The sequence below is a fragment of the Somniosus microcephalus genome, chromosome 8 (assembly GCF_052327205.1).
Source record: "Somniosus microcephalus isolate GS21.2 chromosome 8, FLI_Smic_1.0, whole genome shotgun sequence".
In the NCBI taxonomy this organism is placed as follows: domain Eukaryota; kingdom Metazoa; phylum Chordata; class Chondrichthyes; order Squaliformes; family Somniosidae; genus Somniosus; species Somniosus microcephalus.
This window is the reverse complement of record NC_140994.1, coordinates 3,209,178-3,236,954: the sequence shown is the minus strand read 5'-3', so window position 1 is coordinate 3,236,954 and position 27,777 is coordinate 3,209,178. Positions and strand designations below refer to the sequence as shown.

Below are 27,777 nucleotides of genomic sequence, written 5' to 3'. Positions count from 1 at the left end.
GGTATTGGAGAGTGACCAGTACTGGACAGTGACCGGTATGGGGGGAGTGACCGGTGCTCGAAGGTGTCCGCTGTCCTGGGAACCATTCCCTGCAGTGAGAGTTTGCCTTGCTCGGGAAGGAGTGTGAAATGCTGAGGGGCGGTGGTCCAGGAGCGAGGCACCCTCCTACACCACCGTCTGTTTGGCGCTGGCCAATGGTTGCAGCTGGGTGTGAGGGTTATACCAGGAGATGGAGGGGTAACCACTTGCTCGCTGCTGGCTGATGGGGCTGATCTTCAACGAAGGCTTTGTTTCGTACCACTTCTTCAGGAGGTTGTTGAGTTGCTCCTTGTCTGTGATGCCGTGCAGCTGCTCGCACTCCTCCCCCGCCACCCCAGGGCAGTACGCCTTGAACTCGGTCTGCATGCTGGCAAAGAACTGGATGACGCACTGCCGGGCAAAACCTCGTGCGTGCTCGCAGCATGTCTCATCGAAGATCTTCTGCTCGATGTCGATGTAGTTGCTCCAGTATCTGGTCTGCAGGAAGGTGACGTGTTTGGAGCAGGGCTTGAGACAGCGAGCGAGGAACGCAGCCAAGATCAACAGGAGAAGGATGCTCCATCCCAGAGCCTGAGGACAACAGTCAACAAACAGCCATTGGAAGACCAAGTCAAGGGCCAATATCATTGGATCAGTTTGGATGATGAAAATCCTTCTGACCCCAGCCCTGTCATCTCCCCATTACACCATCAACTGATTGCTGAATGATCCCAGGGTCCTGCACCCTTCTTGGGATTCTGTTCCAGCTTTGCATCACCCTCTCTGTAAAGAAATACATCCTGCCCTCTGCCCCAAAGTTGCCCTTTGAACCTTGACCCTGTGCCCTCTTGTGTTGTTGCCCTGGGTGTCTACAATATTTTTGTTTCCTAACCCTATCCCATTAAACACTTCTATATTGTCAGAGGAGCATAGGGACAGGAGGAGGCCATTCAGCCCCTCGAGCCTGTTCCACCAATCAATGAGATCTGTATCTTAACTCCATCTACTTGGCTTTTATTGCACGCTATCATCGAGAATGAACAGTGAGGGAGGGGAGAGTGAGTGAGGGAGGGGAGAGGAGGGAGAGTGAGGAAGGGGAGAGTGAGGGAGGGAGAGTGAGGGAGGGGAGAGTGAGGGAGGGGAGAGTGAGGGAGAGAGAGTGAGGGAGGGGAGAGTGAGGGAGGGGAGAGTGAGGGAGGGAGGGGAGAGTGAGGGTGGGAGGGAGAGTGAGGGAGGGAGGGGAGAGGAGGGAGGGGGAGTGAGGAAGGGGAGAGTGAGGGTGGGAGGGAGAGTGAGGGAGGGAGGGAGAGTGAGGGAGGGGAGAGGGAGGGAGGGAGGGGAGAGTGAGGGAGGGAGAGTGAGGGAGGGAGGGGAGAGTGAGGGTGGGAGGGAGAGTGAGGGAGGGAGGGAGAGTGAGGGAGGGAGGGGAGAGTGAGGGAGGGAGAGTGAGGGGAGAGTGAGGGAGAGAGAGTGAGGGAGGGGAGAGTGAGGGAGAGAGAGTGAGGGAGGGGAGAGTGAGGGAGGGGAGAGTGAGGGAGGGGAGAGTGAGGGAGGGGAGAGTGAGGGAGGGGAGAGTGAGGGAGGGAGGGGAGAGTGAGGGTGGGAGGGAGAGTGAGGGAGGGAGGGGAGAGGAGGGAGGGGGAGTGAGGAAGGGGAGAGTGAGGGTGGGAGGGAGAGTGAGGGAGGGAGGGAGAGTGAGGGAGGGGAGAGTGAGGGAGGGAGGGGAGAGTGAGGGAGGGAGAGTGAGGGAGGGAGGGGAGAGTGAGGGTGGGAGGGAGAGTGAGGGAGGGAGGGGAGAGTGAGGGAGGGAGAGTGAGGGGAGTGTGAGGGAGGGAGAGTGAGGGAGGGGAGAGTGAGGGAGAGAGAGTGAGGGAGGGGAGAGTGAGGGAGGGAGGGAGAGTGAGGGAGGGGAGAGTGAGGGAGGGAGGGGAGAGTGAGGGAGGGAGAGTGAGGGAGGGAGGGGAGAGTGAGGGTGGGAGGGAGAGTGAGGGAGGGAGGGAGAGTGAGGGAGGGGAGAGTGAGGGAGGGAGAGTGAGGGAGGGAGGGGAGAGTGAGGGGAGAGTGAGGGAGGGAGAGTGAGGGAGGGAGGGGAGAGTGAGGGAGGGAGGGGAGAGTGAGGGAGGGAGGGGAGAGTGAGGGAGAGAGGGGAGAGGAGGGAGGGGAGGTGTTCGACAGGTTTGAAGTTTTGGGAGAGAATGGGTTAAAGTGGGACACAGTGCAGGTGCCGGGAGGAGGGAGAGAGTGTGTAGGACGGGGAGGGGGGCGTGTGTAGGACGGGGAGGGGGGAGTGTGTAGGACGGGGAGGGGGAGAGTGTGTAGGACGGGGAGGGGGGAGTGTGTAGGACGGGGAGGGGGAGAGTGTGTAGGACGGGGAGGGGGAGAGTGTGTAGGACGGGGAGGGGGAGAGTGTGTAGGACGGGGAGGGGGAGAGTGTGTAGGACGGGGAGGGGGAGAGTGTGTAGGACGGGGAGAGGGAGAGTGTGTAGGACGGGGAGGGGGAGTGTGTAGGAAGGGGAGGGGGAGAGTGTGTAGGACGGGGAGGGGGAGTGTGTAGGAAGGGGAGGGGGAGAGTGTGTAGGACGGGGAGGGGGAGAGTGTGTAGGACGGGGAGGGGGAGAGTGTGTAGGACGGGGAGGGGGAGAGTGTGTAGGACGGGGAGGGGGGGAATGTGTAGGACGGGGAGGGGGGTAGTGTGTAGGACGGGGAGGGGGAGAGTGTGTAGGACGGGGAGGGAGAGTGTGTAGGACGGGGAGGGGGAGAGTGTGTAGGACGGGGAGGGGGGAGTGTGTAGGACGGGGAGGGGGGAGTGTGTAGGACGGGGAGGGGGGAGTGTGTAGGACGGGGAGGGGGGAGTGTGTAGGACGGGGAGGGGGGAGTGTGTAGGACGGGGAGGGGGAGAGTGTGTAGGACGGGGAGGCGAGAGTGTATAGGACGGGGAGGGGGGAGTGTGTAAGACGGGGAGGGGGGAGTGTGTAGGACGGGGAGGGGAGAGTGTGTAGGACGGGGAAGGGGAGAGTGTGTAGGATGGGGAGGGGGAGTGTGTGTAGGACGGGGAGGGGGAGAGTGTGTAGGACGGGGAGGGGGAGAGTGTGTAGGACGGGGAGGGGGAGAGTGTGTAGGACGGGGAGGGGGAGAGTGTGTAGGACGGGCAGGGGGAGAGTGTGTAGGACGGGGAGGGGGAGAGTGTGTAGGACGGGGAGGGGGAGAGTGTGTAGGACGGGGAGGGAGAGTGTGTGGGACGGGGAGGGGGAGAGTGTGTAGGACGGGGAGGGGGAGAGTGTGTAGGACAGGGAGGGGGAGAGTGTGTAGGACGGGGAGGGAGAGTGTGTAGGACGGGGAGGGGGAGAGTGTGTAGGACGGGGAGGGGGAGAGTGTGTAGGACGGGGAGGGGGAGAGTGTGTAGGACGGGGAGGGGGAGAGTGTGTAGGACGGGGAGGGGGAGCGTGTGTAGGACGGGGAGGGGGAGAGTGTAGGACGGGGAGGGGGAGAGTGTGTAGGACGGGGAGGGGGAGTGTGTGTAGGACGGGGAGGGGAGAGTGTGTAGGACGGGGAGGGGGAGAGTGTAGGACGGGGAGGGGGAGAGTGTGTAGGACGGGGAGGGGGAGTGTGTGTAGGACGGGGAGGGGGAGTGTGTGTAGGACGGGGAGGGGGGTAGTGTGTAGGACGGGGAGGAGGAGAGTGTGTAGGACGGGGAGGGGGGGGAATGTGTAGGACGGGGAGGGGGGGGAGTGTGTAGGACGGGGAGGGGGGGAGTGTGTAGAACGGGGAGTGGGAGAGTGTGTAGGACGGGGAGGGGGAGTGTGTAGGACGGGGAGGGAGGGAGTGTGTAGGACAGGGAGTGGGGGAGTGTGTAGGACGGGGAGGGGGAGAGTGTGTAGGACGGGGACGGGGGGAATGTGTAGGACGGGGAGGGGGAGAGTGTGTAGGACGGGGAGGGGGAGTGTGTAGGACGGGGAGGGAGGGAGTGTGTAGGACGGGGAGGGGAGAATGTGTAGGACGGGGAGGGGGAGAGTGTGTAGGACGGGGACGGGGGGAATGTGTAGGACGGGGAGGGGGAGAGTGTGTAGGATGGGTGAATTTGGGGGTGAAGAGGAATGAGAGCGGAGTCTCCGGAGGACAATGACTACAGTCGGATCGATAAAACAAAGAGTCAAGTAAGGTGGCAGTTCGAAGGGATGGACTACCTGTCGAACAGGTTACTCGCCCACACCTAAATAACCTGCTTAGAATGAAATTTCCATTGAAGGCCTTTACCACATGAAATATCAGCATCGCTGGACGAGAACACCTCTCACTAGGTTCCGCTAACCCCACCTCAGGGTGAACCAGTTGCTGAGCTCGGCTCTCCTGGATCACTCCAGCTCTCACCCTGCACTTCACAGCCTCAAACCGAGGGGTTCAGAGGGTCAAACACTGACCTTTCCCTCCTTGGATTTGGGCTTCAACCCAACCCAGACAGAGGGGTGAAGGTCTCCATTCTAGAATAGGGACTGACTGCTCAGGCAGGACAGAAACTGCCCATTCTCCAAACCAAACTACACAGAGAGACACACTCTCTCCCACAGGAACACACCACACTGATCATAACTCCAGAGGATTTAGACACAGAATGGAGAGAGTCATGATTTCCAGCCCCCCCTCGCCTCCCCCAACTGTGTGACTAAAAGCGCACTGTCTACCGTTCCGAGCATGGGTCAGCTTTCCGCTGTTTGTCCAGCGAGGGCTTTGGCCAGCACGGGAGCGAGGGCTTTGGCCAGCACGGGTATCTGCAGCTGAGTGGGAACAATCCCAGTCTGTCGTGGCAGGTCCAACCCTCTGGGGGCCAACAATGAGTCAGGCTGGCGTCCATCGTGAACAGAGGCCTGGAGAATGGCTCACAGCTCAGATCACTGAGTCACCCACAGTCACTAGACCCGGTGCTGGCGTCCATCGTGAACAGAGGCCTGGAGAATGGCTCACAGCTCAGATCACTGAGTCACCCACAGTCACTAGACCCGGTACCGATCTTCCATTACCTGGTGTGTCATCATGGAGACGCCTTGACCCTAAACAGCTGACCCTCTCCCAGGGCCATTAGAGGCTCAGGAGACAACCGGCAATTGGGAAGACACAAATATTGGGCTTTTATCATAAGAACAACCCAGATTACGGGGGCGATATGATAGAAAAGTTTAAAATTATCAAAGGATGGGACAGGGTAGACAGAGATGTTTTCAATATTCAGGGTCGAGAATGAGGGGCCAGTGATACAAGATTAAACACAAGAGATTTAGAACAGAGGGCAGGAGAAACTTCTTCATACAGAGAGTTGTGAGGCTGTGGGATTCACTCCCAGGGTTAGTGATTGAGGCAGAAACTGTGTCAACACTGAAGATTAGATTGGAGAGGAGGATAAAGGGAAAGAGATGTGGGAACAGGGTGGGTAAATGTGATTAGAACTATTTGCTCACGTGGAGGGTGAAGGCCGACACGGACAGGTTGGGCCGAATGGCCGGCTTCCATGCTGTGCATTCTACGTAATTCTATGTAAATTTAGCTGTGTCAGGTATATAACAGACACGAAGGGGGAGAGCAAATTCAGGGCCCAGGAGAGCAGCTGTGGGAAATGGAGACATCACACTGCTACAACAGGGGGAATGCCTCTGAGCTTGGCACGCTGATGGGGCAGTGTAGAGGGAGCTTTACTCTGTATCTAACCCGTGCTGTACCTGCCCTGGGAGTGTTTGATGGGGCAGTGTAGAGGGAGCTTTACTCTGTATCTAACCCGTGCTGTACCTGCCCTGGGAGTGTTTGATGGGGACAGTGTAGAGGGAGCTTTACTCTGTATCTAACCCGTGCTGTACCTGCCCTGGGAGTGTTTGCTGGGACAGTGTAGAGGGAGCTTTACTCTGTATCTAACCCGTGCTGTACCTGCCCTGGGAGTGTTTGATGGGACAGTGTAGAGGGAGCTTTACTCTGTATCTAACCCGTGCTGTACCTGCCCTGGGAGTGTTTGATGGGGACAGTGTAGAGGGAGCTTTACTCTGTATCTAACCCCGTGCTGTACCTGCCCTGGGAGTGTTTGATGGGACAGTGTAGAGGGAGCTTTACTCTGTATCTAACCCCGTGCTGTACCTGCCCTGGGAGTGTTTGATGGGGACAGTGTAGAGGGAGCTTTACTCTGTATCTAACCCGTGCTGTACCTGCCCTGGGAGTGTTTGATGGGACAGTGTAGAGGGAGCTTTACTCTGTATCTAACCCGTGCTGTACCTGCCCTGGGAGTGTTTGATGGGACAGTGTAGAGGGAGCTTTACTCTGTATCTAACCCGTGCTGTACCTGCCCTGGGAGTGTTTGCTGGGACAGTGTAGAGGGAGCTTTACTCTGTATCTAACCCGTGCTGTACCTGTCCTGGGAGTGTTTGATGGGACAGTGTAGAGGGAGCTTTACTCTGTATCTAACACATGCTGTACCTGCCCTGGGAGTGTTTGATGGGGACAGTGTAGAGGGAGCTTTACTCTGTATCTAACCCGTGCTGTACCTGCCCTGGGAGTGTTTGCTGGGACAGTGTAGAGGGAGCTTTACTCTGTATCTAACCCGTGCTGTACCTGCCCTGGGAGTGTTTGATGGGACAGTGTAGAGGGAGCTTTACTCTGTATCTAACCCGTGCTGTACCTGCCCTGGGAGTGTTTGATGGGGACAGTGTAGAGGGAGCTTTACTCTGTATCTAACCCCGTGCTGTACCTGCCCTGGGAGTGTTTGATGGGACAGTGTAGAGGGAGCTTTACTCTGTATCTAACCCCGTGCTGTACCTGCCCTGGGAGTGTTTGATGGGGACAGTGTAGAGGGAGCTTTACTCTGTATCTAACCCGTGCTGTACCTGCCCTGGGAGTGTTTGATGGGACAGTGTAGAGGGAGCTTTACTCTGTATCTAACCCGTGCTGTACCTGCCCTGGGAGTGTTTGATGGGACAGTGTAGAGGGAGCTTTACTCTGTATCTAACCCGTGCTGTACCTGCCCTGGGAGTGTTTGCTGGGACAGTGTAGAGGGAGCTTTACTCTGTATCTAACCCGTGCTGTACCTGTCCTGGGAGTGTTTGATGGGACAGTGTAGAGGGAGCTTTACTCTGTATCTAAGCCGTGCTGTACCCGCCCTGGGAGTGTTTGATGGGCCACTGTAGAGGGAGCTTTACTCTGTATCTCACCCATGCTGCACCTGCCCTGGGAGTGTTTGATGGGACAGTGCAGAGGGAGCTTTACTCTGTCTCCAACCCGTGCTGTACCTGCCGTGGGAGTGTTTGATGGGACAGTGTAGAGGGAGCTTTACTCTGTATATAACCCATTCTGTACCTGCCCTGGGAGTGTTTGATGGGACAGTGTAGAGGGAGCTTTACTCTGTATCTAAGCCGTGCTGTACCTGCCCTGGGAGTGTTTGATGAGAAAGTGTAGAGGGAGCTTTACTCTGTATCTAACCTGTGCTGTACCTGCCCTGGGAGTGTTTGATGGGACAGTGTAGAGGGAGCTTTACTCTGTTTCTAACCTGTGCTGTACCTACCCTGGGAGTGTGTGATGGGACAGTGTAGAGGGAGCTTTACTCTGTATCTAACACATGCTGTACCCAACCTGGGAGTGTTTGATGGGATAGTTTAGAGGGAGCTTTACTCTGTGTCTAACCTGTGCTGTACCTGCCCTGGGAGTGTTTGATGGGACAGTGTAGAGGGAGCTCTACTCTGTATCTAACTCGTGCTGTACCTGCCGTGGGAGTGTTTGATGGGACAGTGTAGAGGGAGCTTTACTCTGTATATAACCCATTCTGTACCTGCCCTGGGAGTGTTTGATGGGACAGTGTAGAGGGAGCTTTACTCTGTATCTAAGCCGTGCTGTACCTGCCCTGGGAGTGTTTGATGAGAAAGTGTAGAGGGAGCTTTACTCTGTATCTAACCTGTGCTGTACCTGCCCTGGGAGTGTTTGATGGGACAGTGTAGAGGGAGCTTTACTCTGTTTCTAACCTGTGCTGTACCTACCCTGGGAGTGTGTGATGGGACAGTGTAGAGGGAGCTTTACTCTGTATCTAACACATGCTGTACCCAACCTGGGAGTGTTTGATGGGATAGTTTAGAGGGAGCTTTACTCTGTGTCTAACCTGTGCTGTACCTGCCCTGGGAGTGTTTGATGGGACAGTGTAGAGGGAGCTCTACTCTGTATCTAACTCGTGCTGTACCTGCCCTGGGAGTTTTTGATGGGACAGTGTAGAGGGAGCTTTACTCTGTATCTAACCCGTGCTGTTCCTGCCCTGGGAGTGTTTGATGGGACAGTGTAGGGGGAGCTTTACTCTGTATCTAACCCATGCTGTACCTGCCCTGGGAGTGTTTGATGGGACAGTGTAGAGGGAGCTTTGCTCTGTATCTAACCCATGCTGTACCTGCCCTGGGAGTGTTTGATGGGACAGTGTAGGGGGAGCTTTACTCTGTATCTAACCCGTGCTGTACCTGCCCTGGGAGTGTTTGATGGGACAGTGTAGAGGGAGCTTTACTCTTTATCTAACCCGTGCTGTACCTGCCCTGGGAGTGTTTGATGGGACAGTGTAGAGGGAGCTTTACTCTGTATCTAACCCGTGCTGTACCTGCCCTGGGAGTGTTTGATGGGACAGTGCAGAGGGAGCTTTACTCTGTATCTAACCCGTGCTGTACCTGCCCTGGGAGTGTTTGATGGGACAGTGTAGAGGGAGCTTTACTCTGTATCTAACCCGTGCTGTACCTGCCCTGGGAGTGTTTGATGGGACAGTGTAGAGGGAGCTTTACTCTGTATCTAACCCGTGCTGTACCTGCCCTGGGAGTGTTTGATGGGACAGTGTAGAGGGAGATTTACTCTGTATCTAACCCGTGCTGTACCTGCCCTGGGAGTGTTTGATGGGACAGTGTAGAGGGAGCTTTACTCTGTATCTAACCCGTGCTGTACCTGCCCTGGGAGTGTTTGATGGGACAGTGTAGAGGGAGCTTTACTCTGTATCTAACCCGTGCTGTACCTGCCCTGGGAGTGTTTGATGGGACAGTGTAGAGGGAGCTTTACTCTGTATCTAACCCGTGCTGTACCTGCCCTGGGAGTGTTTGATGGGACAGTGTAGAGCGAGCTTTACTCTGTATCTAACCCGTGCTGTACCTGCCCTGGGAGTGTTTGATGGGACAGTGTAGAGGGAGCTTTACTCTGTATCTAACCCGTGCTGTACCTGCCCTGGGAGTGTTTGATGGGACAGTGTAGAGGGAGCTTTACTCTGTATCTAACCCGTGCTGTACCTGCCCTGGGAGTGTTTGATGGGACAGTGTAGAGGGAGCTTTACTCTGTATCTAACCCGTGCTGTACCTGCCCTGGGAGTGTTTGATGGGACAGTGTAGAGGGAGCTTTACTCTGTATCTAACCCGTGCTGTACCTGCCCTGGGAGTGTTTGATGGGACAGTGTAGAGGGAGCTTTACTCTGTATCTAACCCGTGCTGTACCTGCCCTGGGAGTGTTTGATGGGACGGTGTAGGGGGAGCTTTACTCTGTATCTAACCCGTGCTGTACCTGCCCTGGGAGTGTTTGATGGGACAGTGTAGAGGGAGCTTTATTCTGTATCTAACCCGTGCTGTACCTGCCCTGGGAGTGTTTGATGGGACAGTGCAGAGGGAGCTTTACTCTGTATCTAACCCGTGCTGTACCTGCCCTGGGAGTGTTTGATGGGACTGTGTAGGGGGAGCTTTACTCTGTATCTAACCCGTGCTGTACCTGCCCTGGGAGTGTTTGATGGGACAGTGTAGAGGGAGCTTTACTCTGTATCTAACCCGTGCTGTACCTGCCCTGGGAGTGTTTGATGGGGACGGTGTAGGGGGAGCTTTACTCTGTATCTAACCCGTGCTGTACCTGTCCTGGGAGTGTTTGATGGGACAGTGTAGAGGGAGCTTTACTCTGTATCTAACACATGCTGTACCTGCCCTGGGAGTGTTTGATGGGGACAGTGTAGAGGGAGCTTTACTCTGTATCTAACCCGTGCTGTACCTGCCCTGGGAGTGTTTGCTGGGACAGTGTAGAGGGAGCTTTACTCTGTATCTAACCCGTGCTGTACCTGCCCTGGGAGTGTTTGATGGGACAGTGTAGAGGGAGCTTTACTCTGTATCTAACCCGTGCTGTACCTGCCCTGGGAGTGTTTGATGGGGACAGTGTAGAGGGAGCTTTACTCTGTATCTAACCCCGTGCTGTACCTGCCCTGGGAGTGTTTGATGGGACAGTGTAGAGGGAGCTTTACTCTGTATCTAACCCCGTGCTGTACCTGCCCTGGGAGTGTTTGATGGGGACAGTGTAGAGGGAGCTTTACTCTGTATCTAACCCGTGCTGTACCTGCCCTGGGAGTGTTTGATGGGACAGTGTAGAGGGAGCTTTACTCTGTATCTAACCCGTGCTGTACCTGCCCTGGGAGTGTTTGATGGGACAGTGTAGAGGGAGCTTTACTCTGTATCTAACCCGTGCTGTACCTGCCCTGGGAGTGTTTGCTGGGACAGTGTAGAGGGAGCTTTACTCTGTATCTAACCCGTGCTGTACCTGTCCTGGGAGTGTTTGATGGGACAGTGTAGAGGGAGCTTTACTCTGTATCTAAGCCGTGCTGTACCCGCCCTGGGAGTGTTTGATGGGCCACTGTAGAGGGAGCTTTACTCTGTATCTCACCCATGCTGCACCTGCCCTGGGAGTGTTTGATGGGACAGTGCAGAGGGAGCTTTACTCTGTCTCCAACCCGTGCTGTACCTGCCGTGGGAGTGTTTGATGGGACAGTGTAGAGGGAGCTTTACTCTGTATATAACCCATTCTGTACCTGCCCTGGGAGTGTTTGATGGGACAGTGTAGAGGGAGCTTTACTCTGTATCTAAGCCGTGCTGTACCTGCCCTGGGAGTGTTTGATGAGAAAGTGTAGAGGGAGCTTTACTCTGTATCTAACCTGTGCTGTACCTGCCCTGGGAGTGTTTGATGGGACAGTGTAGAGGGAGCTTTACTCTGTTTCTAACCTGTGCTGTACCTACCCTGGGAGTGTGTGATGGGACAGTGTAGAGGGAGCTTTACTCTGTATCTAACACATGCTGTACCCAACCTGGGAGTGTTTGATGGGATAGTTTAGAGGGAGCTTTACTCTGTGTCTAACCTGTGCTGTACCTGCCCTGGGAGTGTTTGATGGGACAGTGTAGAGGGAGCTCTACTCTGTATCTAACTCGTGCTGTACCTGCCCTGGGAGTTTTTGATGGGACAGTGTAGAGGGAGCTTTACTCTGTATCTAACCCGTGCTGTTCCTGCCCTGGGAGTGTTTGATGGGACAGTGTAGGGGGAGCTTTACTCTGTATCTAACCCATGCTGTACCTGCCCTGGGAGTGTTTGATGGGACAGTGTAGAGGGAGCTTTGCTCTGTATCTAACCCATGCTGTACCTGCCCTGGGAGTGTTTGATGGGACAGTGTAGGGGGAGCTTTACTCTGTATCTAACCCGTGCTGTACCTGCCCTGGGAGTGTTTGATGGGACAGTGTAGAGGGAGCTTTACTCTTTATCTAACCCGTGCTGTACCTGCCCTGGGAGTGTTTGATGGGACAGTGTAGAGGGAGCTTTACTCTGTATCTAACCCGTGCTGTACCTGCCCTGGGAGTGTTTGATGGGACAGTGCAGAGGGAGCTTTACTCTGTATCTAACCCGTGCTGTACCTGCCCTGGGAGTGTTTGATGGGACAGTGTAGAGGGAGCTTTACTCTGTATCTAACCCGTGCTGTACCTGCCCTGGGAGTGTTTGATGGGACAGTGTAGAGGGAGCTTTACTCTGTATCTAACCCGTGCTGTACCTGCCCTGGGAGTGTTTGATGGGACAGTGTAGAGGGAGATTTACTCTGTATCTAACCCGTGCTGTACCTGCCCTGGGAGTGTTTGATGGGACAGTGTAGAGGGAGCTTTACTCTGTATCTAACCCGTGCTGTACCTGCCCTGGGAGTGTTTGATGGGACAGTGTAGAGGGAGCTTTACTCTGTATCTAACCCGTGCTGTACCTGCCCTGGGAGTGTTTGATGGGACAGTGTAGAGGGAGCTTTACTCTGTATCTAACCCGTGCTGTACCTGCCCTGGGAGTGTTTGATGGGACAGTGTAGAGCGAGCTTTACTCTGTATCTAACCCGTGCTGTACCTGCCCTGGGAGTGTTTGATGGGACAGTGTAGAGGGAGCTTTACTCTGTATCTAACCCGTGCTGTACCTGCCCTGGGAGTGTTTGATGGGACAGTGTAGAGGGAGCTTTACTCTGTATCTAACCCGTGCTGTACCTGCCCTGGGAGTGTTTGATGGGACAGTGTAGAGGGAGCTTTACTCTGTATCTAACCCGTGCTGTACCTGCCCTGGGAGTGTTTGATGGGACAGTGTAGAGGGAGCTTTACTCTGTATCTAACCCGTGCTGTACCTGCCCTGGGAGTGTTTGATGGGACAGTGTAGAGGGAGCTTTACTCTGTATCTAACCCGTGCTGTACCTGCCCTGGGAGTGTTTGATGGGACGGTGTAGGGGGAGCTTTACTCTGTATCTAACCCGTGCTGTACCTGCCCTGGGAGTGTTTGATGGGACAGTGTAGAGGGAGCTTTACTCTGTATCTAACCCGTGCTGTACCTGCCCTGGGAGTGTTTGATGGGACAGTGCAGAGGGAGCTTTACTCTGTATCTAACCCGTGCTGTACCTGCCCTGGGAGTGTTTGATGGGACTGTGTAGGGGGAGCTTTACTCTGTATCTAACCCGTGCTGTACCTGCCCTGGGAGTGTTTGATGGGACAGTGTAGAGGGAGCTTTACTCTGTATCTAACCCGTGCTGTACCTGCCCTGGGAGTGTTTGATGGGACAGTGTAGAGGGAGCTTTACTCTGTATCTAACCCGTGCTGTACCTGCCCTGGGAGTGTTTGATGGGACAGTGTAGAGGGAGCTTTACTCTGTATCTAACCCGTGCTGTACCTGCCCTGGGAGTGTTTGATGGGACAGTGTAGAGGGAGCTTTACTCTGTATCTAACCCGTGCTGTACCTGCCCTGGGAGTGTTTGATGGGACAGTGTAGAGGGAGCTTTACTCTGTATCTATCCCGTGCTGTACCTGCCCTGGGAGTGTTTGATGGGACAGTGTAGAGGGAGCTTTACTCTGTATCTAACCCGTGCTGTACCTGCCCTGGGAGTGTTTGATGGGACAGTGTAGAGGGAGCTTTACTCTGTATCTAACCCGTGCTGTACCTGCCCTGGGAGTGTTTGATGGGACAGTGTAGAGGGAGCTTTACTCTGTATCTAACCCGTGCTGTACCTGCCCTGGGAGTGTTTGATGGGACAGTGCAGAGGGAGCTTTACTCTGTATCTAACCCGTGCTGTACCTGCCCTGGGAGTGTTTGATGGGACAGTGCAGAGGGAGCTTTACTCTGTATCTATCCCGTGCTGTACCTGCCCTGGGAGTGTTTGATGGGACAGTGTAGAGGGAGCTTTACTCTGTATCTAACCCGTGCTGTACCTGCCCTGGGAGTGTTTGATGGGACAGTGTAGAGGGAGCTTTACTCTGTATCTAACCCGTGCTGTACCTGCCCTGGGAGTGTTTGATGGGACAGTGTAGAGGGAGCTTTACTCTGTATCTAACCCGTGCTGTACCTGCCCTGGGAGTGTTTGATGGGACAGTGTAGATGGAGCTTTGCTCTGTATCTAACCCGTGCTGTACCTGCCCTGGGAGTGTTTGATGGGACAGTGTAGAGCGAGTTTTACTCTGTATCTAACCCGTGCTGTACCTGCCCTGGGAGTGTTTGATGGGACAGTGTAGAGGGCACTTTACTCTCTATCTAACCCATGCGGTACCTGCCCTGGGAGTGTTTGATAGGACAGTGTAGAGGGAGCTTTACTCTCTATCTAACCCGTGCTGTACCTGCCCTGGGAGTGTTTGATGGGACAGTGTAGAGTGAGCTTTACTCTGTATCTAACCCGTGCTATACCTGCCCTGGGAGTGTTTGATGGGACAGTGTAGAGGGAGCTTTACTCTGCATCTAACCCGTGCTGTACCTGCCCTGGGAGTGTTTGATGGGACAGTGTACAGGGAGCTTTACTCTGCATCTAACCCGTGCTGTACCTGCCCTGGGAGTGTTTGATGGGACAGTGTAGAGGGAGCTTTACTCTGTATCTAACCTGTGCTGTAGCCGCCCTGGGAGTGTTTGATGGGACAGTGTAGAGGGAGCTTTACTCTGTATCTAACCCGTGCTGTACCTGCCCTGGGAGTGTTTGATGGGACAGTGCAGAGGGAGCTTTACTCTGTATCTAACCCGTGCTGTACCTGCCCTGGGAGTGTTTGATGGGTCAGTGCAGAGGGAGCTTTACTCTGTATCTAACCCGTGCTGTACCTGCCCTGGGAGTGTTTGATGGGACAGTGCAGAGGGAGCTTTACTCTGTATCTAACCCATGCTGTACCTGCCCTGGGAGTGTTTGATGGGACAGTGTAGAGGGAGCTTTACTCTGTATCTAACCCGTACTGTACCTGCCCTGGGAGTGTTTGATGGGACAGTGTAGAGGGAGCTTTACTCTGTATCTATCCCGTGCTGTACCTGCCCTGGGAGTGTTTGATGGGACAGTGTAGAGGGAGCTTTACTCTGTATCTAACCCGTGCTGTACCTGCCCTGGGAGTGTTTGATGGGACAGTGTAGAGGGAGCTTTACTCTGTATCTAACCCGTGCTGTACCTGCCCTGGGAGTGTTTGATGGGACAGTGTAGAGGGAGCTTTACTCTGTATCTAACCCGTGCTGTACCTGCCCTGGGAGTGTTTGATGGGACAGTGTAGAGGGAGCTTTACTCTGTATCTATCCCGTGCTGTACCTGCCCTGGGAGTGTTTGATGGGACAGTGTAGAGGGAGCTTTACTCTGTATCTAACCCGTGCTGTACCTGCCCTGGGAGTGTTTGATGGGACAGTGTAGAGGGAGCTTTACTCTGTATCTAACCCGTGCTGTACCTGCCCTGGGAGTGTTTGATGGGACAGTGTAGATGGAGCTTTACTCTGTATCTAACCCGTGCTGTACCTGCCCTGGGAGTGTTTGATGGGACAGTGTAGAGCGAGTTTTACTCTGTATCTAACCCGTGCTGTACCTGCCCTGGGAGTGTTTGATGGGACAGTGTAGAGGGCACTTTACTCTCTATCTAACCCATGCGGTACCTGCCCTGGGAGTGTTTGATAGGACAGTGTAGAGGGAGCTTTACTCTCTATCTAACCCGTGCTGTACCTGCCCTGGGAGTGTTTGATGGGACAGTGTAGAGGGAGCTTTACTCTGTATCTAACCCGTGCTGTACCTGCCCTGGGAGTGTTTGATGGGACAGTGTAGAGGGAGCTTTACTCTGCATCTAACCCGTGCTGTACCTGCCCTGGGAGTGTTTGATGGGACAGTGTACAGGGAGCTTTACTCTGTATCTAACCCGTGCTGTACCTGCCCTGGGAGTGTTTGATGGGACAGTGTAGAGGGAGCTTTACTCTGTATCTAACCTGTGCTGTACCTGCCCTGGGAGTGTTTGATGGGACAGTGTAGAGGGAGCTTTACTCTGTATCTAACCTGTGCTGTAGCCGCCCTGGGAGTGTTTGATGGGACAGTGTAGAGGGAGCTTTACTCTGTATCTAACCCGTGCTGTACCTGCCCTGGGAGTGTTTGATGGGACAGTGCAGAGGGAGCTTTACTCTGCATCTAACCCATGCTGTACCTGCCCTGGGAGTGTTTGATGGGACAGTGCAGAGGGAGCTTTACTCTGTATCTAACCCGTGCTGTACCTGCCCTGGGAGTGTTTGATGGGACAGTGCAGAGGGAGCTTTACTCTGTATCTAACCCGTGCTGTACCTGCCCTGGGAGTGTTTGTTGGGACAGTGTAGAGGGAGCTTTACTCTGTATCTAACCTGTGCTGTACCTGCCCTGGGAGTGTTTGATGGGACAGTGCAGCGGGAGCTTTTCTCTGTATCTAACCTGTGCTGTACCTGCCCTGGGAGTGTTTGATGGGACAGTGTAGAGGGAGCTTTACTCTGTATCTAACCCGTGCTGTACCTGCCCTGGGAGTGTTTGATGGGACAGTGCAGAGGGAGCTTTACTCTGTATCTAACCCGTGCTGTACCTGCCCTGGGAGTGTTTGATGGGACAGTGTAGAGGCAGCTTTACTCTGTATCTAACCCGTGCTGTCCATGCCCAGGGAGTGTTTGATGGGACAGTGTGGAGGGGGCTTTACTCTGTATCTAACCCTTGCTGTACCTGCCCTGGGAGTGTTTGATGGGACAGTGTGGAGGGAGCTTCACTCTGTATCTAACCCATGCTGTACCTGCCCTGGGAGTGTTTGATGGGACAGTGTAGAGGGAGCTTTACTCTGCTAACCCGTGCTGTCCCGGCCCTGGGAGTGTTTGATGGGACAGTGTAGAGGGAGCTTTACTCTGTATCTAACCCGTGTTATAGCCGCCCTGGGAGTGCTGGAATGTGACAATAGTGACAATGAATGGGTTGCAGTTATCTGATATATTTGGGTGGGTTAAAGTGAATTCTTTGTTTTTACCCAGCCTTGTGCAACGACAGTGAGGTCAGGAACTCACCACAAGATGCATTTCCTGTGATTGTAACTGGTGTGGTAATTTTAACCCTACGCGCCCCGTGAATTATCCACCGACTGTCCGCCCCCCTCCCGCCGTCCTTGTTTTAACCTGGGCTGCTGAGCAGGCACAAGGACAGCTGCCTGAATCCGGCGGGGCGGGGCTTTAAATATGCAAATTGGGGTATGATGATGTCATTGGGGCCCAACTGCTATTTTAACTCGGGCCTGAGAGGCGAGGCTGTTGTGTTATTTCTGCCAGGTGACAAGGAAGACTTGCATTTCTATAGCGCCTTTCACAACCTCAAGGCATCCCATAATCGCTTGACAGCCAATTAAGTACTTTTGAAGTTATTGAGTAGACTAGGCCTATATTCTCTGGAGTTTAGAAGAATGAGAGGTGATCTCATTGAAACATACAAAATTCTTACAGGGCTTGACAGGGTAGATGCAGGGAGGATGTTTCCGCTGACTGGAGAGTCTAGAACCAGGGGCCACAGTCTCAGAATAAGGGGTCGGCCATTTAGGACTGAGATGAGGAGAAATTTCTTCACTCAGAGGGTGGTGAATCTTTGGAATTCTCTACCCCAGAGGGCTGTGGAGGCTCAGTCATTGAGTATATTCAAGGCTGAGATCGACAGATTTTTGAATATTAAGGGAATCAAGGGATATGGGGATAGTGCGGGAAAGTGGAGATGAGGTTGAAGATCAGCCATGATCTCATTGCTCCTAATTCTTTTGTTCTTATGAAGTGCAGTGACTGTTGTAATGTAGGAAGTATGGTAGCCAATTTGCGCACAGCAAGGTCCCACAAACAGCAATGCAATAATAATGTGATAATCTGTTTTAGGTCAGAAGCAAAATACTGCAGAAAATATGGGAATCTGAAATAAAAACAGAAAATGCTGGAAACACTCAGCAGGTCCGGCAGCATCTGTGGAGAGAGAAACAGAGTTAACGTTTCAGGTCAATGACCTTTCGTCAGTTGGTTGAGGGATAAATATTGGCCCAGGACATCGGGAGAACTCCCCTGCTCTTCTTCCAGTAGTGGCAGCGGGATCTTTTCCGTCCATCAGAGAGAGCAGGCAGGGCCTCGATTTAACATCTCATCCGGAAGATGCCACCTCCGACACTGTGGCACTCCCTCAGTACTGCCCCTCCGACAGTGCAGCGCTCCCTCAGTGCTGTCCCTCCAACAGTGCAGCGCTCCCTCAGTACTGCCCCTCCGACAGTGCGGCGCTCCCTCAGTGCTGTCCCTCCAACAGTGCAGCGCTCCCTCAGTACTGACCCTCCGACAGTGCAGCGCTCCCTCAGTACTGACCCTCCGACAGTGCAGCGCTCCCTCAGTACTGTCCCTCTGACAGTGCAGCGCTCCTTCAGTACTGCCCCTCTGACAGTGCAGCGCTCCTTCAGTACTGCCCCTCCGACAGTGCAGCACTCCCTCAGTACTGACCCTCTGACAGTGCAGCACTCCCTCAGTACTGCCCCTCTGACAGTGTAGCACTCCCTCAGTACTGCCCCTCTGACAGTGCAGCGCTCCCTCAGTACTGCCCCTCCAACAGTGCAGCGCTCCCTCAGTACTGCCCCTCCAACAGTGCAGCGCTCCCTCAGTACTGCCCCTCTGACAGTGTAGCACTCCCTCAGTACTGCCCCTCTGACAGTGTGGCGCTCCCTCAGTACTGACCCTCCGACAGTGCGGTGCTCCCTCAGTACTGACCCTCCGACAGTGCGGCGCTCCCTCAGTACTGCCCCTCCGATAGTGCGGCCCTCCCTCAGTACAGCCCCTCCAACAGTGCAGCGCTCCCTCAGTACTGACCCTCCGACAGTGCAGCGCTCCCTCAGTACTGACCCTCCGACAGTGCAGCGCTCCCTCAGTACTGCCCCTCCGACAGTGCGGCACTCCCTCAGTACTGCCCCTCCGACAGTGCAGCGCTCCCTCAGTACTGACCCTCTGACAGTGCAGCGCTCCCTCAGTACTGACCCTCCGACAGTGCAGCGCTCCCTCAGTACTGCCCCTCCGACAGTGCGGCACTCCCTCAGTACTGCCCATCCGACAGTGCAGCGCTCCCTCAGTACTGCCCCTCTGACAGTGCAGCGCTCCCTCAGTACTGCCCCTCTGACAGTGCAGCGCTCCCTCAGTACTGCCCCTCTGACAGTGCAGCGCTCCCTCAGTACTGCCCCTCCGACAGTGCAGCGCTCCCTCAGTACTGTCCCTCTGACAGTGCGGCGCTCCCTCAGTACTGACCCTCCGACAGTGCAGCGCTCCCTCAGTACTGCCCCTCTGACAGTGCAGCGCTCCCTCAGTACTGACCCTCCGACAGTGCAGCGCTCCCTCAGTACTGCCCCTCTGACAGTGCAGCGCTCCCTCAGTACTGACCCTCCGACAGTGCGGCGCTCCCTCAGTACTGACCCTCCGACAGTGCAGCGCTCCCTCAGTACTGACCCTCTGACAGTGCAGCACTCCCTCAGTACTGACCCTCCGACAGTGCGGCGCTCCCTCAGTACTGACCCTCCGACAGTGCAGCGCTCCCTCAGTACTGCCCCTCCGACAGTGCAGCGCTCCCTCAGTACTGCCCCTCCGACAGTGCGGCACTCCCTCAGTACTGCCCATCCGACAGTGCAGCGCTCCCTCAGTACTGCCCCTCTGACAGTGCAGCGCTCCCTCAGTACTGCCCCTCTGACAGTGCAGCGCTCCCTCAGTACTGCCCCTCTGACAGTGCAGCGCTCCCTCAGTACTGCCCCTCCGACAGTGCAGCGCTCCCTCAGTACTGTCCCTCTGACAGTGCGGCGCTCCCTCAGTACTGACCCTCCGACAGTGCAGCGCTCCCTCAGTACTGCCCCTCTGACAGTGCAGCGCTCCCTCAGTACTGACCCTCCGACAGTGCAGCGCTCCCTCAGTACTGCCCCTCTGACAGTGCAGCGCTCCCTCAGTACTGACCCTCCGACAGTGCGGCGCTCCCTCAGTACTGACCCTCCGACAGTGCAGCGCTCCCTCAGTACTGACCCTCTGACAGTGCAGCACTCCCTCAGTACTGACCCTCCGACAGTGCGGCGCTCCCTCAGTACTGACCATCCGACAGTGCAGCGCTCCCTCAGTACTGCCCCTCTGACAGTGCAGTGCTCCCTCAGTACTGCCCCTCTGACAGTGCGGCGCTCCCTCAGTACTGACCCTCCGACAGTGCGGCGCTCCCTCAGTACTGACCCTCCGACAGTGCAGCGCTCCCTCAGTACTGCCCCTCTGACAGTGCGGCGCTCCCTCAGTACTGATCCTCCAACTGTGCAGCGCTCCCTCTGGGAGTGTCGGCCTGGATTATGTAGGAGGCGAGAGTGCTACCCACTGAGCATGGCTGGCAGCTAGCCAGGGCAGACGGTAGAGGTGCTAAAATTGGCCTCAGTTCCCCCGGACCGGGGTTGGCGGGGGAGGGGAGATTAGTCGGGGTTTCTGCTGCTGACTATTATCCAGTGTTGGCCCCGTTGGCTGGAGTCAGGATGGGGCTCTGGTTGAATGGGCCGTTCACTCTCGCAGTCTGGGCTGACTCAGGGTATGACCCGTCACCAGGAACCCGCTAGAGCCCAGACCCCAGCGGAGGAACGAGGCAAAAAGAATCATACAATCTCACAGCACAGGAGGAGGCCATTCGGCCCATCGTGCCTGTGCCGGCTCTATGAAAGAGCTCTCCCATTAGGCCCACTCCCCCCGTTCTTTCCCCAGAGCCCTGCAAATTCTTCCCCTTCAAATATTTCTCCAATTCTCTTTCGAAAGTTATTATTGAATCTGCTTCCATCGCCCTTTCAGGCAGCGCATTCCAGATCACAACAACTCGCTGCGTAAAATAAATGTTTCCTCATCTCCCCTCTGGTTCTTTTGCCAATCACCTTCACTCTGTGTCCTCTGGTCACCGACCCTCCTGCCACTGGAAACAGTTTCTCCTTATTTACTCTATCAAAACCCCTCATGATTTTGAACTCCTCTATCAGATCTCCCTTTAACCTTCTGTGCTGTAAGGAGAACAATCCCAGCTTCTCCAGTCTCTCCACATAACTGAAGTCCCTCATCCCCTGGAACCGTTCTGGTCAATCTCCTCCGCACCCTCTCCAAGGCCTTGACGTCCTTCCTAAAGTGTGACGGGAATAAAGAGGGAGCGGGGGTGGGGGGTTGGTTACCTGGGAGATGGAGCGCAGGTACCTGTAGATGGCCTTCTTGGGGAAGGTGAGGTTGTGGTGCAGGTGGTCGGGAGCGAGGTCCTTGCATGGTACCTTGGACAGGGCGGTCAGCAGGTCCACTCCGGGGTAGCCACTCAGGTTGCCGAAGCGGCCGGGGTCCACGGAGGTGCTGAAGGCGCAGATGATGCACTTGCCGTCCAGCAGGGTGACGACGAGCCAGACGACGGGAGCGACGGCGGCTCTCTGGACCACAGCCAGGAACATGTAGCGCAGCACCGAGGTGTCCTTGGTCCTCCCGCTCTCCGGCCGCTTCCACTCCTCCAGCATCAGCAGCGAGTGCTTGTTGACAATGACCCCGCAGAGGAAGAGGATGATGGGCGGCACCAACATGATCCCAACCCCGTAGACCGTGTTGTAGACCGGCAAACACGGGCAGGTGAAGTGGAAGGAGCTGTAGATCCGGATACTCGCCAAGGCCAGGATTCCGCAAATCCCGTTCATCATCGACTCCGAGTTGGACTGGAAGTAGCGGAAGATGGTGACAAAGCGATCCATGGCGGAAGGAGTTGGGAGCGTCCGTGAGGGCAGAGCTGGGAGAGAAGCGAACTGTCGACCGAGACTTCTGCACATCAACTGAGAGCTCCGCTGCTTTTAGAGATCTCCCGCCCTCTTGGCCTCAGGATTCGCTCAGCCCTCGGGTTTAAATCCACCATCCGATTGGAAGAAGAGCTGTCACTCAGCGACAGGTGTGGCCGGCACGGAGCAGGGACACACCTGTCCACAAGGTGGGGCTGCTGCATGGGGAATTGTATTAAAGGGACGCTGTGATTTCAGCATGAATTCACGATTTTAATCTGTGAGCAAACACACAGGACAATGTCACGGTACAATGCACCAGCTCGGCACTTCTGCATGACATCATCACGTAGGTGAGGAAGAGGTCCGGCCAACAACAACAACAACTTGCATTTATATAGCATCTTTAACGTAGTAAAACGTCCCAAGGTGCTTCACAGGAGTGTAAATCAGATAATAATTCGACACCGAGCCACATAAATACATGTTGGGACAGGTGACTAAAAGCTTGGCCAAAGAGGTCGGTTTTAAGAAGCGTCTTAAAGGAAGAGAGAGGTAGAGAGGTTTAGGGGGGGAATTCCAGAGCTTGGGGCCCAGGCAGCTGAAGGCACGGCCGCCAATGATGGGGCAATTAAAATCGGGGTGCGCAAGAGGGCAGAATTAGAGGAGCGCAGAGATCTCGGGGGGTAGTAGGGCTGGAGGAGGGTACAGATCAACATTTGGCATCAAAGAATTTATTAAAAAATCCAGTCCTAAAGCTTAACATTGAAATGCCAAACATACAGAGGTACTTCTCCATTCTTAGTGTCAGCAAAGCCTGATCCAAAAACTGTTTTACCTTCTGTTACACACATCAAGCACTGTCTGACTGGAGAAGCGATGATTCTACATATCCCTGCCGTTTGAAGCCAGACTATATTCACCCCATTCTAGACTTTGTTTTAAATCCTGCAACACGAACTACAGAAAGCTTCAGTTCATCAAAACACATTTCGCCCAATGTGTCTTTCTCGGATTTCTTTTGCAGAACGCTTTCTAAAAGATGTTATCGAGCCAACGCTTCCAATCTGCCTTCTGTGAGGTTGCACAGTTCATGGCTCCTGTCAGTCAAGTGGTGCTCACCTACTTCAGTACCATATCTCAGAGATCGGCACAAGTAGGGAACTACAGCAGGAATGCAGAGAACATCAAGGACAGCAGCAATTTCTGAGAGGCTTTTTTGTGGGATCTTGCTGTGTGCAAATTGGCTGCTGCATTTCCTACATTACAACAGTGACTACACTGCAAAAAAGTACTTCATTGGCTGTAAAGGGCTTTGGGACGTCCTGAGGTTGTGAAAGGCGCTATAGAAATACAAGTTATTTTCTTTTGATTTGCAATGTGCCCTCGAAGCAGATCTTTGTGAGTCACATCGCTTAAACATTCCCATCAACCTACAATCACCCGATTTCATGTCTTTTTCAAAGAAGCTTTGAAATCTAATTTGGACAATGTGACCATTTGACAACCATGTTCAGTTGATTTCCTTTCCGACATGGTTGCTAACAGGGTCTGTGTCGAGATGTTCTCCCAATCTGTAGTCAGAACTTCAAACACAGAGGCCAGTCTGATTAATTGCCGCATTCATGGTCAGTTAATCTCCATCCCTCAGTGAATCGTTCAACCTTCATACCCTGGTTGTTTGATCTGGGCAGGTTTGCCGATTATCTATTCCAGACTAGTGCGAGACATCTCTGACCACCAAAGACAACCCTTTCCATAGGACTGGATCATCCCCTTCATTGTCCCACTCCCCTTTAGCCCAAAGCTTGGGCCTCCTTCGCCATATTACAGCAGCAGCAACTCAACTGGATTCATAGGAACAGGAGGAGGCCATTCAGCCCCTCGAGCCCGTTCCACCATTCAGTGAGACCATGGCTGATCTGGACCTCAACTCCATTTACCGCCTTTGTTCCATATCCCTCGATACCCTTACCCAACAAAAATCCATCGATCTCAGTGTTCAAAGCTCCAACTGACCCCCAGCATCCACAGTTTTTGGGGGAGAGAGTTCCCGATTTCCACCACCCTTTGTGTGAAGAAGTGCTTCCTGACATCACCCCTGAACGGCCTGGCTCTAATTTTAAGGTTCTGCCCCCTTGTTCTGGACTCCCCCCACCAGAGGAAATAGTTTCTCTCTCTCGACCCGATCGAATCCTTTAATCATCTTAAACACCTCGATTAGATCACCCCTTAATCTTCTAAACTCGAGGGAATACAAGCCCAGTCTGTGCAACCTGTCCTCGTAATTTAACCCTTTTAGCCCCGGTATCATTCTGGTGAATCTGCGCTGCCCCCCCTAAAAGGCCAATCTATCCTTCCTGAGGTGCGGGGCCCAGAACTGAACGCCGTGTCCCAGATGGGGTCTAACCAGAGCTCTGTAAATATGTGGGCTTGGTGCGTTGAAGGAGCACCAGCCTCACACAGGGCTGTGAGCCACTATCACAGGCATCAAATGACTACTTTGGCCCTTTCAGGGGCTGCAGCTGACCTGGGATTCCCTCCCCCTGGTCCCACTGTCGCTACGTAATGATGGTACTGAGGAAAATTGGGCTGCTTCTCTGCGGTATATCACTGGCAGGGCAGGAGCAGCTTGCTGTTATCTCAACAGTAAATTCTGCTACTTAGGGAAATTTAGCCCTTAATCTCTGACTCTCTCTCTGACTCAATCTCTGAATCAATCTCTGAATCAATCTCTGAATCAATCTCTGACTCTCTCTCTGACTCTCTCTCTGACTCTCTCTCTGACTCTCTCTCTGACTCTCTCTCTGAATCAATCTCTGAATCAATCTCTGAATCAATCTCTGAATCTCTCTCTGACTCTCTCTCTCTGACTCTCTCTCTCTGACTCTCTCTCTCTGACTCTCTCTCTCTGACTCTCTCTCTGAATCAATCTCTGAATCTCTCCCTGACTCTCTCTGAATCTCTCTCTGAATCAATCTCTGACTCAATCTCTGAATCTCTCTCTGATCAGCCCGTATAACTAACTCCAGAAGTTTGCCACAATGGATGTCAGACTATCAGGCTTAAGCCCTCTCCCTATTTTGAACAGAGGTGCACCCTCTAATCCTTTAGCGCAATTCTCGATTCCAAGGAGTTTTGGAAAGTTCCGATCAGTGCCTCCACGCTCTCCTCCTCAGTCCCCTCAGCCTCTGGGTCCATACCGTCTGGGCCTGTGGTCCTTTTACACTTTCGGTCTGATTAAAGTGGCCTTTTCCATGTTGGCAGGAGAGCGGGGAGTTCTCCCAATGTCCTGGACAACATTCCCCCCTTAACCAACACCTCACTCTAACTGGTAATTCACCTTGTTGCTGTTTGTGGGATCGGGCTGTGCTAACAATGGGTGCTGTATTTTGCCGAGACAAGAAGTCGTGGTACGTGAAGGGGGTTGTGAGACAGCGCTGTACAAACACAAGGATCTCCATATCAGATTTTATTCAGCGGCTTCTGTGACACAAGGTGAGTGTGGATCAGACAGCAGTAGTGAGGTGCTTGAGTGTATTCCCTGAGTGTGTCGATTCCCACACGCCCAGGGATCTCCAGGCACGAGCTGTGAATGCTTTGTTACCCATATCACTCAAACTAGTTTCTAGAATGTTCCGAGCTCAGGTTCCTAGTCACTGACACCACACAAACCCATACAGGGTCCAGTACCACCCTATACAAGGTCCAGTGCCATCCTATACAGGGTCCAGTGCCATCCTATACAAGGTCCAGTGCCATCCTATACAGGGTCCAGTGCCATCCTATACAGGGTCCAGTGCCATCCTATACAGGGTCCAGTGCCATCCTATACAGGGTCCAGTGCCATCCTATACAGTGTCCAGTGCCATCCTATACAGAGTCCAGTGCCATCCTATACAGGGTCCAGTGCCATCCTATACAGGGTCCAGTGCCATCCTATACAGAGTCCAGTGCCATCCTATACAGGGTCCAGTGCCATCCTATACAGGGTCCAGTGCCATCCTATACAGGGTCCAGTGCCATCCTATACAGGGTCCAGTGCCATCCTATACAGGGTCCAGTGCCATCCTATACAGGGTCCAGTGCCATCCTATACAGGGTCCAGTGCCATCCTATACAGGATCCAGTGCCATCCTATACAGGATCCAGTGCCATCCTATACAGGATCCAGTGCCATCCTATACAGGATCCAGTGCCATCCTATACAGGATCCAGTACCATCCTATACAGGGTCCAGTGCCATCCTATACAGGATCCAGTGCCATCCTATACAGGATCCAGTACCATCCTATACAGGGTCCAGTGCCATCCTATACAGGGTCCAGTGCCATCCTATACAGGGTCCAGTGCCATCCTATACAGGATCCAGTACCATCCTATACAGGGTCCAGTGCCATCCTATACAGAGTCCAGTACCATCCTATACAGGATCCAGTACCATCCTATACAGGATCCAGTACCATCCTATACAGGATCCAGTACCATCCTATACAGAGTCCAGTACCATCCTATACAGGATCCAGTACCATCCTATACAGGATCCAGTACCATCCTATACAGGATCCAGTACCATCCTATACAGGGTCCAGTACCATCCTATACAGGATCCAGTACCATCCTATACAGGATCCAGTGCCATCCTATACAGGATCCAGTACCATCCTATACAGGGTCCAGTGCCATCCTATACAGGATCCAGTACCATCCTATACAGGATCCAGTACCATCCTATACAGGATCCAGTACCATCCTATACAGGATCCAGTGCCATCCTATACAGGATCCAGTACCATCCTATACAGGATCCAGTACCATCCTATACAGGATCCAGTACCATCCTATACAGAGTCCAGTGCCATCCTATACAGGGTCCAGTGCCATCCTATACAGGGTCCAGTACCATCCTATACAGGGTCCAGTGCCATCCTATACAGAGTCCAGTGCCATCCTATACAGGGTCCAGTGCCATCCTATACAGAGTCCAGTGCCATCCTATACAGGATCCAGTGCCATCCTATACAGGGTCCAGTGCCATCCTATACAGGATCCAGTACCATCCTATACAGGATCCAGTACCATCCTATACAGGATCCAGTGCCATCCTATACAGGATCCAGTACCATCCTATACAGGATCCAGTGCCATCCTATACAGAGTCCAGTACCATCCTATACAGGGTCCAGTACCATCCTATACAGGGTCCAGTGCCATCCTATACAGAGTCCAGTGCCATCCTATACAGAGTCCAGTGCCATCCTATACAGGATCCAGTGCCATCCTATACAGAGTCCAGTACCATCCTATACAGGGTCCAGTGCCATCCTATACAGGGTCCAGTGCCATCCTATACAGAGTCCAGTGCCATCCTATACAGGATCCAGTACCATCCTATACAGGATCCAGTACCATCCTATACAGAGTCCAGTACCATCCTATACAGGATCCAGTGCCATCCTATACAGGATCCAGTACCATCCTATACAGGATCCAGTGCCATCCTATACAGGATCCAGTGCCATCCTATACAGGATCCAGTACCATCCTATACAGGGTCCAGTGCCATCCTATACAGGGTCCAGTGCCATCCTATACAGGATCCAGTACCATCCTATACAGAGTCCAGTACCATCCTATACAGGATCCAGTGCCATCCTATACAGGATCCAGTACCATCCTATACAGGGTCCAGTGCCATCCTATACAGGGTCCAGTGCCATCCTATACAGGATCCAGTACCATCCTATACAGAGTCCAGTACCATCCTATACAGGGTCCAGTGCCATCCTATACAGGATCCAGTACCATCCTATACAGGGTCCAGTGCCATCCTATACAGGATCCAGTGCCATCCTATACAGAGTCCAGTGCCATCCTATACAGGGTCCAGTGCCATCCTATACAGAGTCCAGTACCATCCAATACCAGGAATCGGGCTCAGCTGTGATGCACTGCACAGTCGAATAGTTTGCACATAGAGAATGGCCACTCGGACGAGGTACCGCAGTGCGGGGGTCAATTGCAGCAACAAGGAGATAACGCTCTGGGGGGAGGAGAGGGTGAGAAATAGAGATGGCGGATGGACAGGACACAATCCCGCGGCATCACCCTCAGTGCCTCAGTAACCTTCACACTGCATCTGCGTCTCCTGCATGCTGAGAATCTCAGGAGATAGACTGAGGCGGGAACGCCATCAGTTACCCAGGGCAAAAGTCAAAGAACTCTAATCAAAGAAGTAGAGGATTCTGAAGCTGCTTTTGTCGCCCAGGAACACCGGCTTGTGACTGTCGATCAAGGCAGATTCCTCCTCTTCCTTCGTCTCAAACCGGTGAAGACTTTTTCTGGCTGTTGAGAGAGAACGGAATGAGTTAACAAACGAACGAGACAGGGATCATCAGGAATGTAAGTAGAAACACACAGATAGAAACACAAAACACGAACTAGAATC

General features: G+C 53.8%; 2 protein-coding genes across 2 annotated transcripts in view; both read right to left on the bottom strand.

Moving 5' to 3' along the window:
• Nucleotides 1–165: 165 nt before the first annotated feature.
• Nucleotides 166–21,308, bottom strand: LOC147113252 (calcium homeostasis modulator protein 3-like). Its single transcript, XM_085996111.1, has 2 exons — nt 20,754–21,308; nt 166–609 (listed from the first exon to the last, which is right to left on the bottom strand). The coding sequence occupies exons 1-2, from the start codon at nt 21,306–21,308 to the stop codon at nt 166–168; spliced, it is 999 nt and encodes a 332-aa protein (XP_085852237.1).
• Nucleotides 21,309–27,087: 5,779 nt separating this feature from the next.
• LOC147113251 (gamma-glutamyl hydrolase-like) overlaps nt 27,088–27,777 on the bottom strand; it is a 30,585-nt gene continuing 29,895 nt past the window's right edge. Inside the window, exon 9 of the mRNA XM_085996110.1 lies at nt 27,088–27,681. Within this exon, the coding sequence (XP_085852236.1) occupies nt 27,553–27,681 (129 nt within the window). The 3' untranslated portion in view covers nt 27,088–27,552. The remainder of the gene's footprint in view (nt 27,682–27,777) is intronic.

Excerpts from the sequence above, each read along its gene's own strand:
- LOC147113252 (XM_085996111.1), bottom strand. The coding sequence starts at position 21,308 with ATGGATCGCTTTGTCACCATCTTCCGCTACTTCCAGTCCAACTCGGAG. Across the intron at positions 610-20,753 it reads ACCTGCGCTCCATCTCCCAG|GCTCTGGGATGGAGCATCCT; the intron begins GTAACCAACCCC and ends TGTTGTCCTCAG.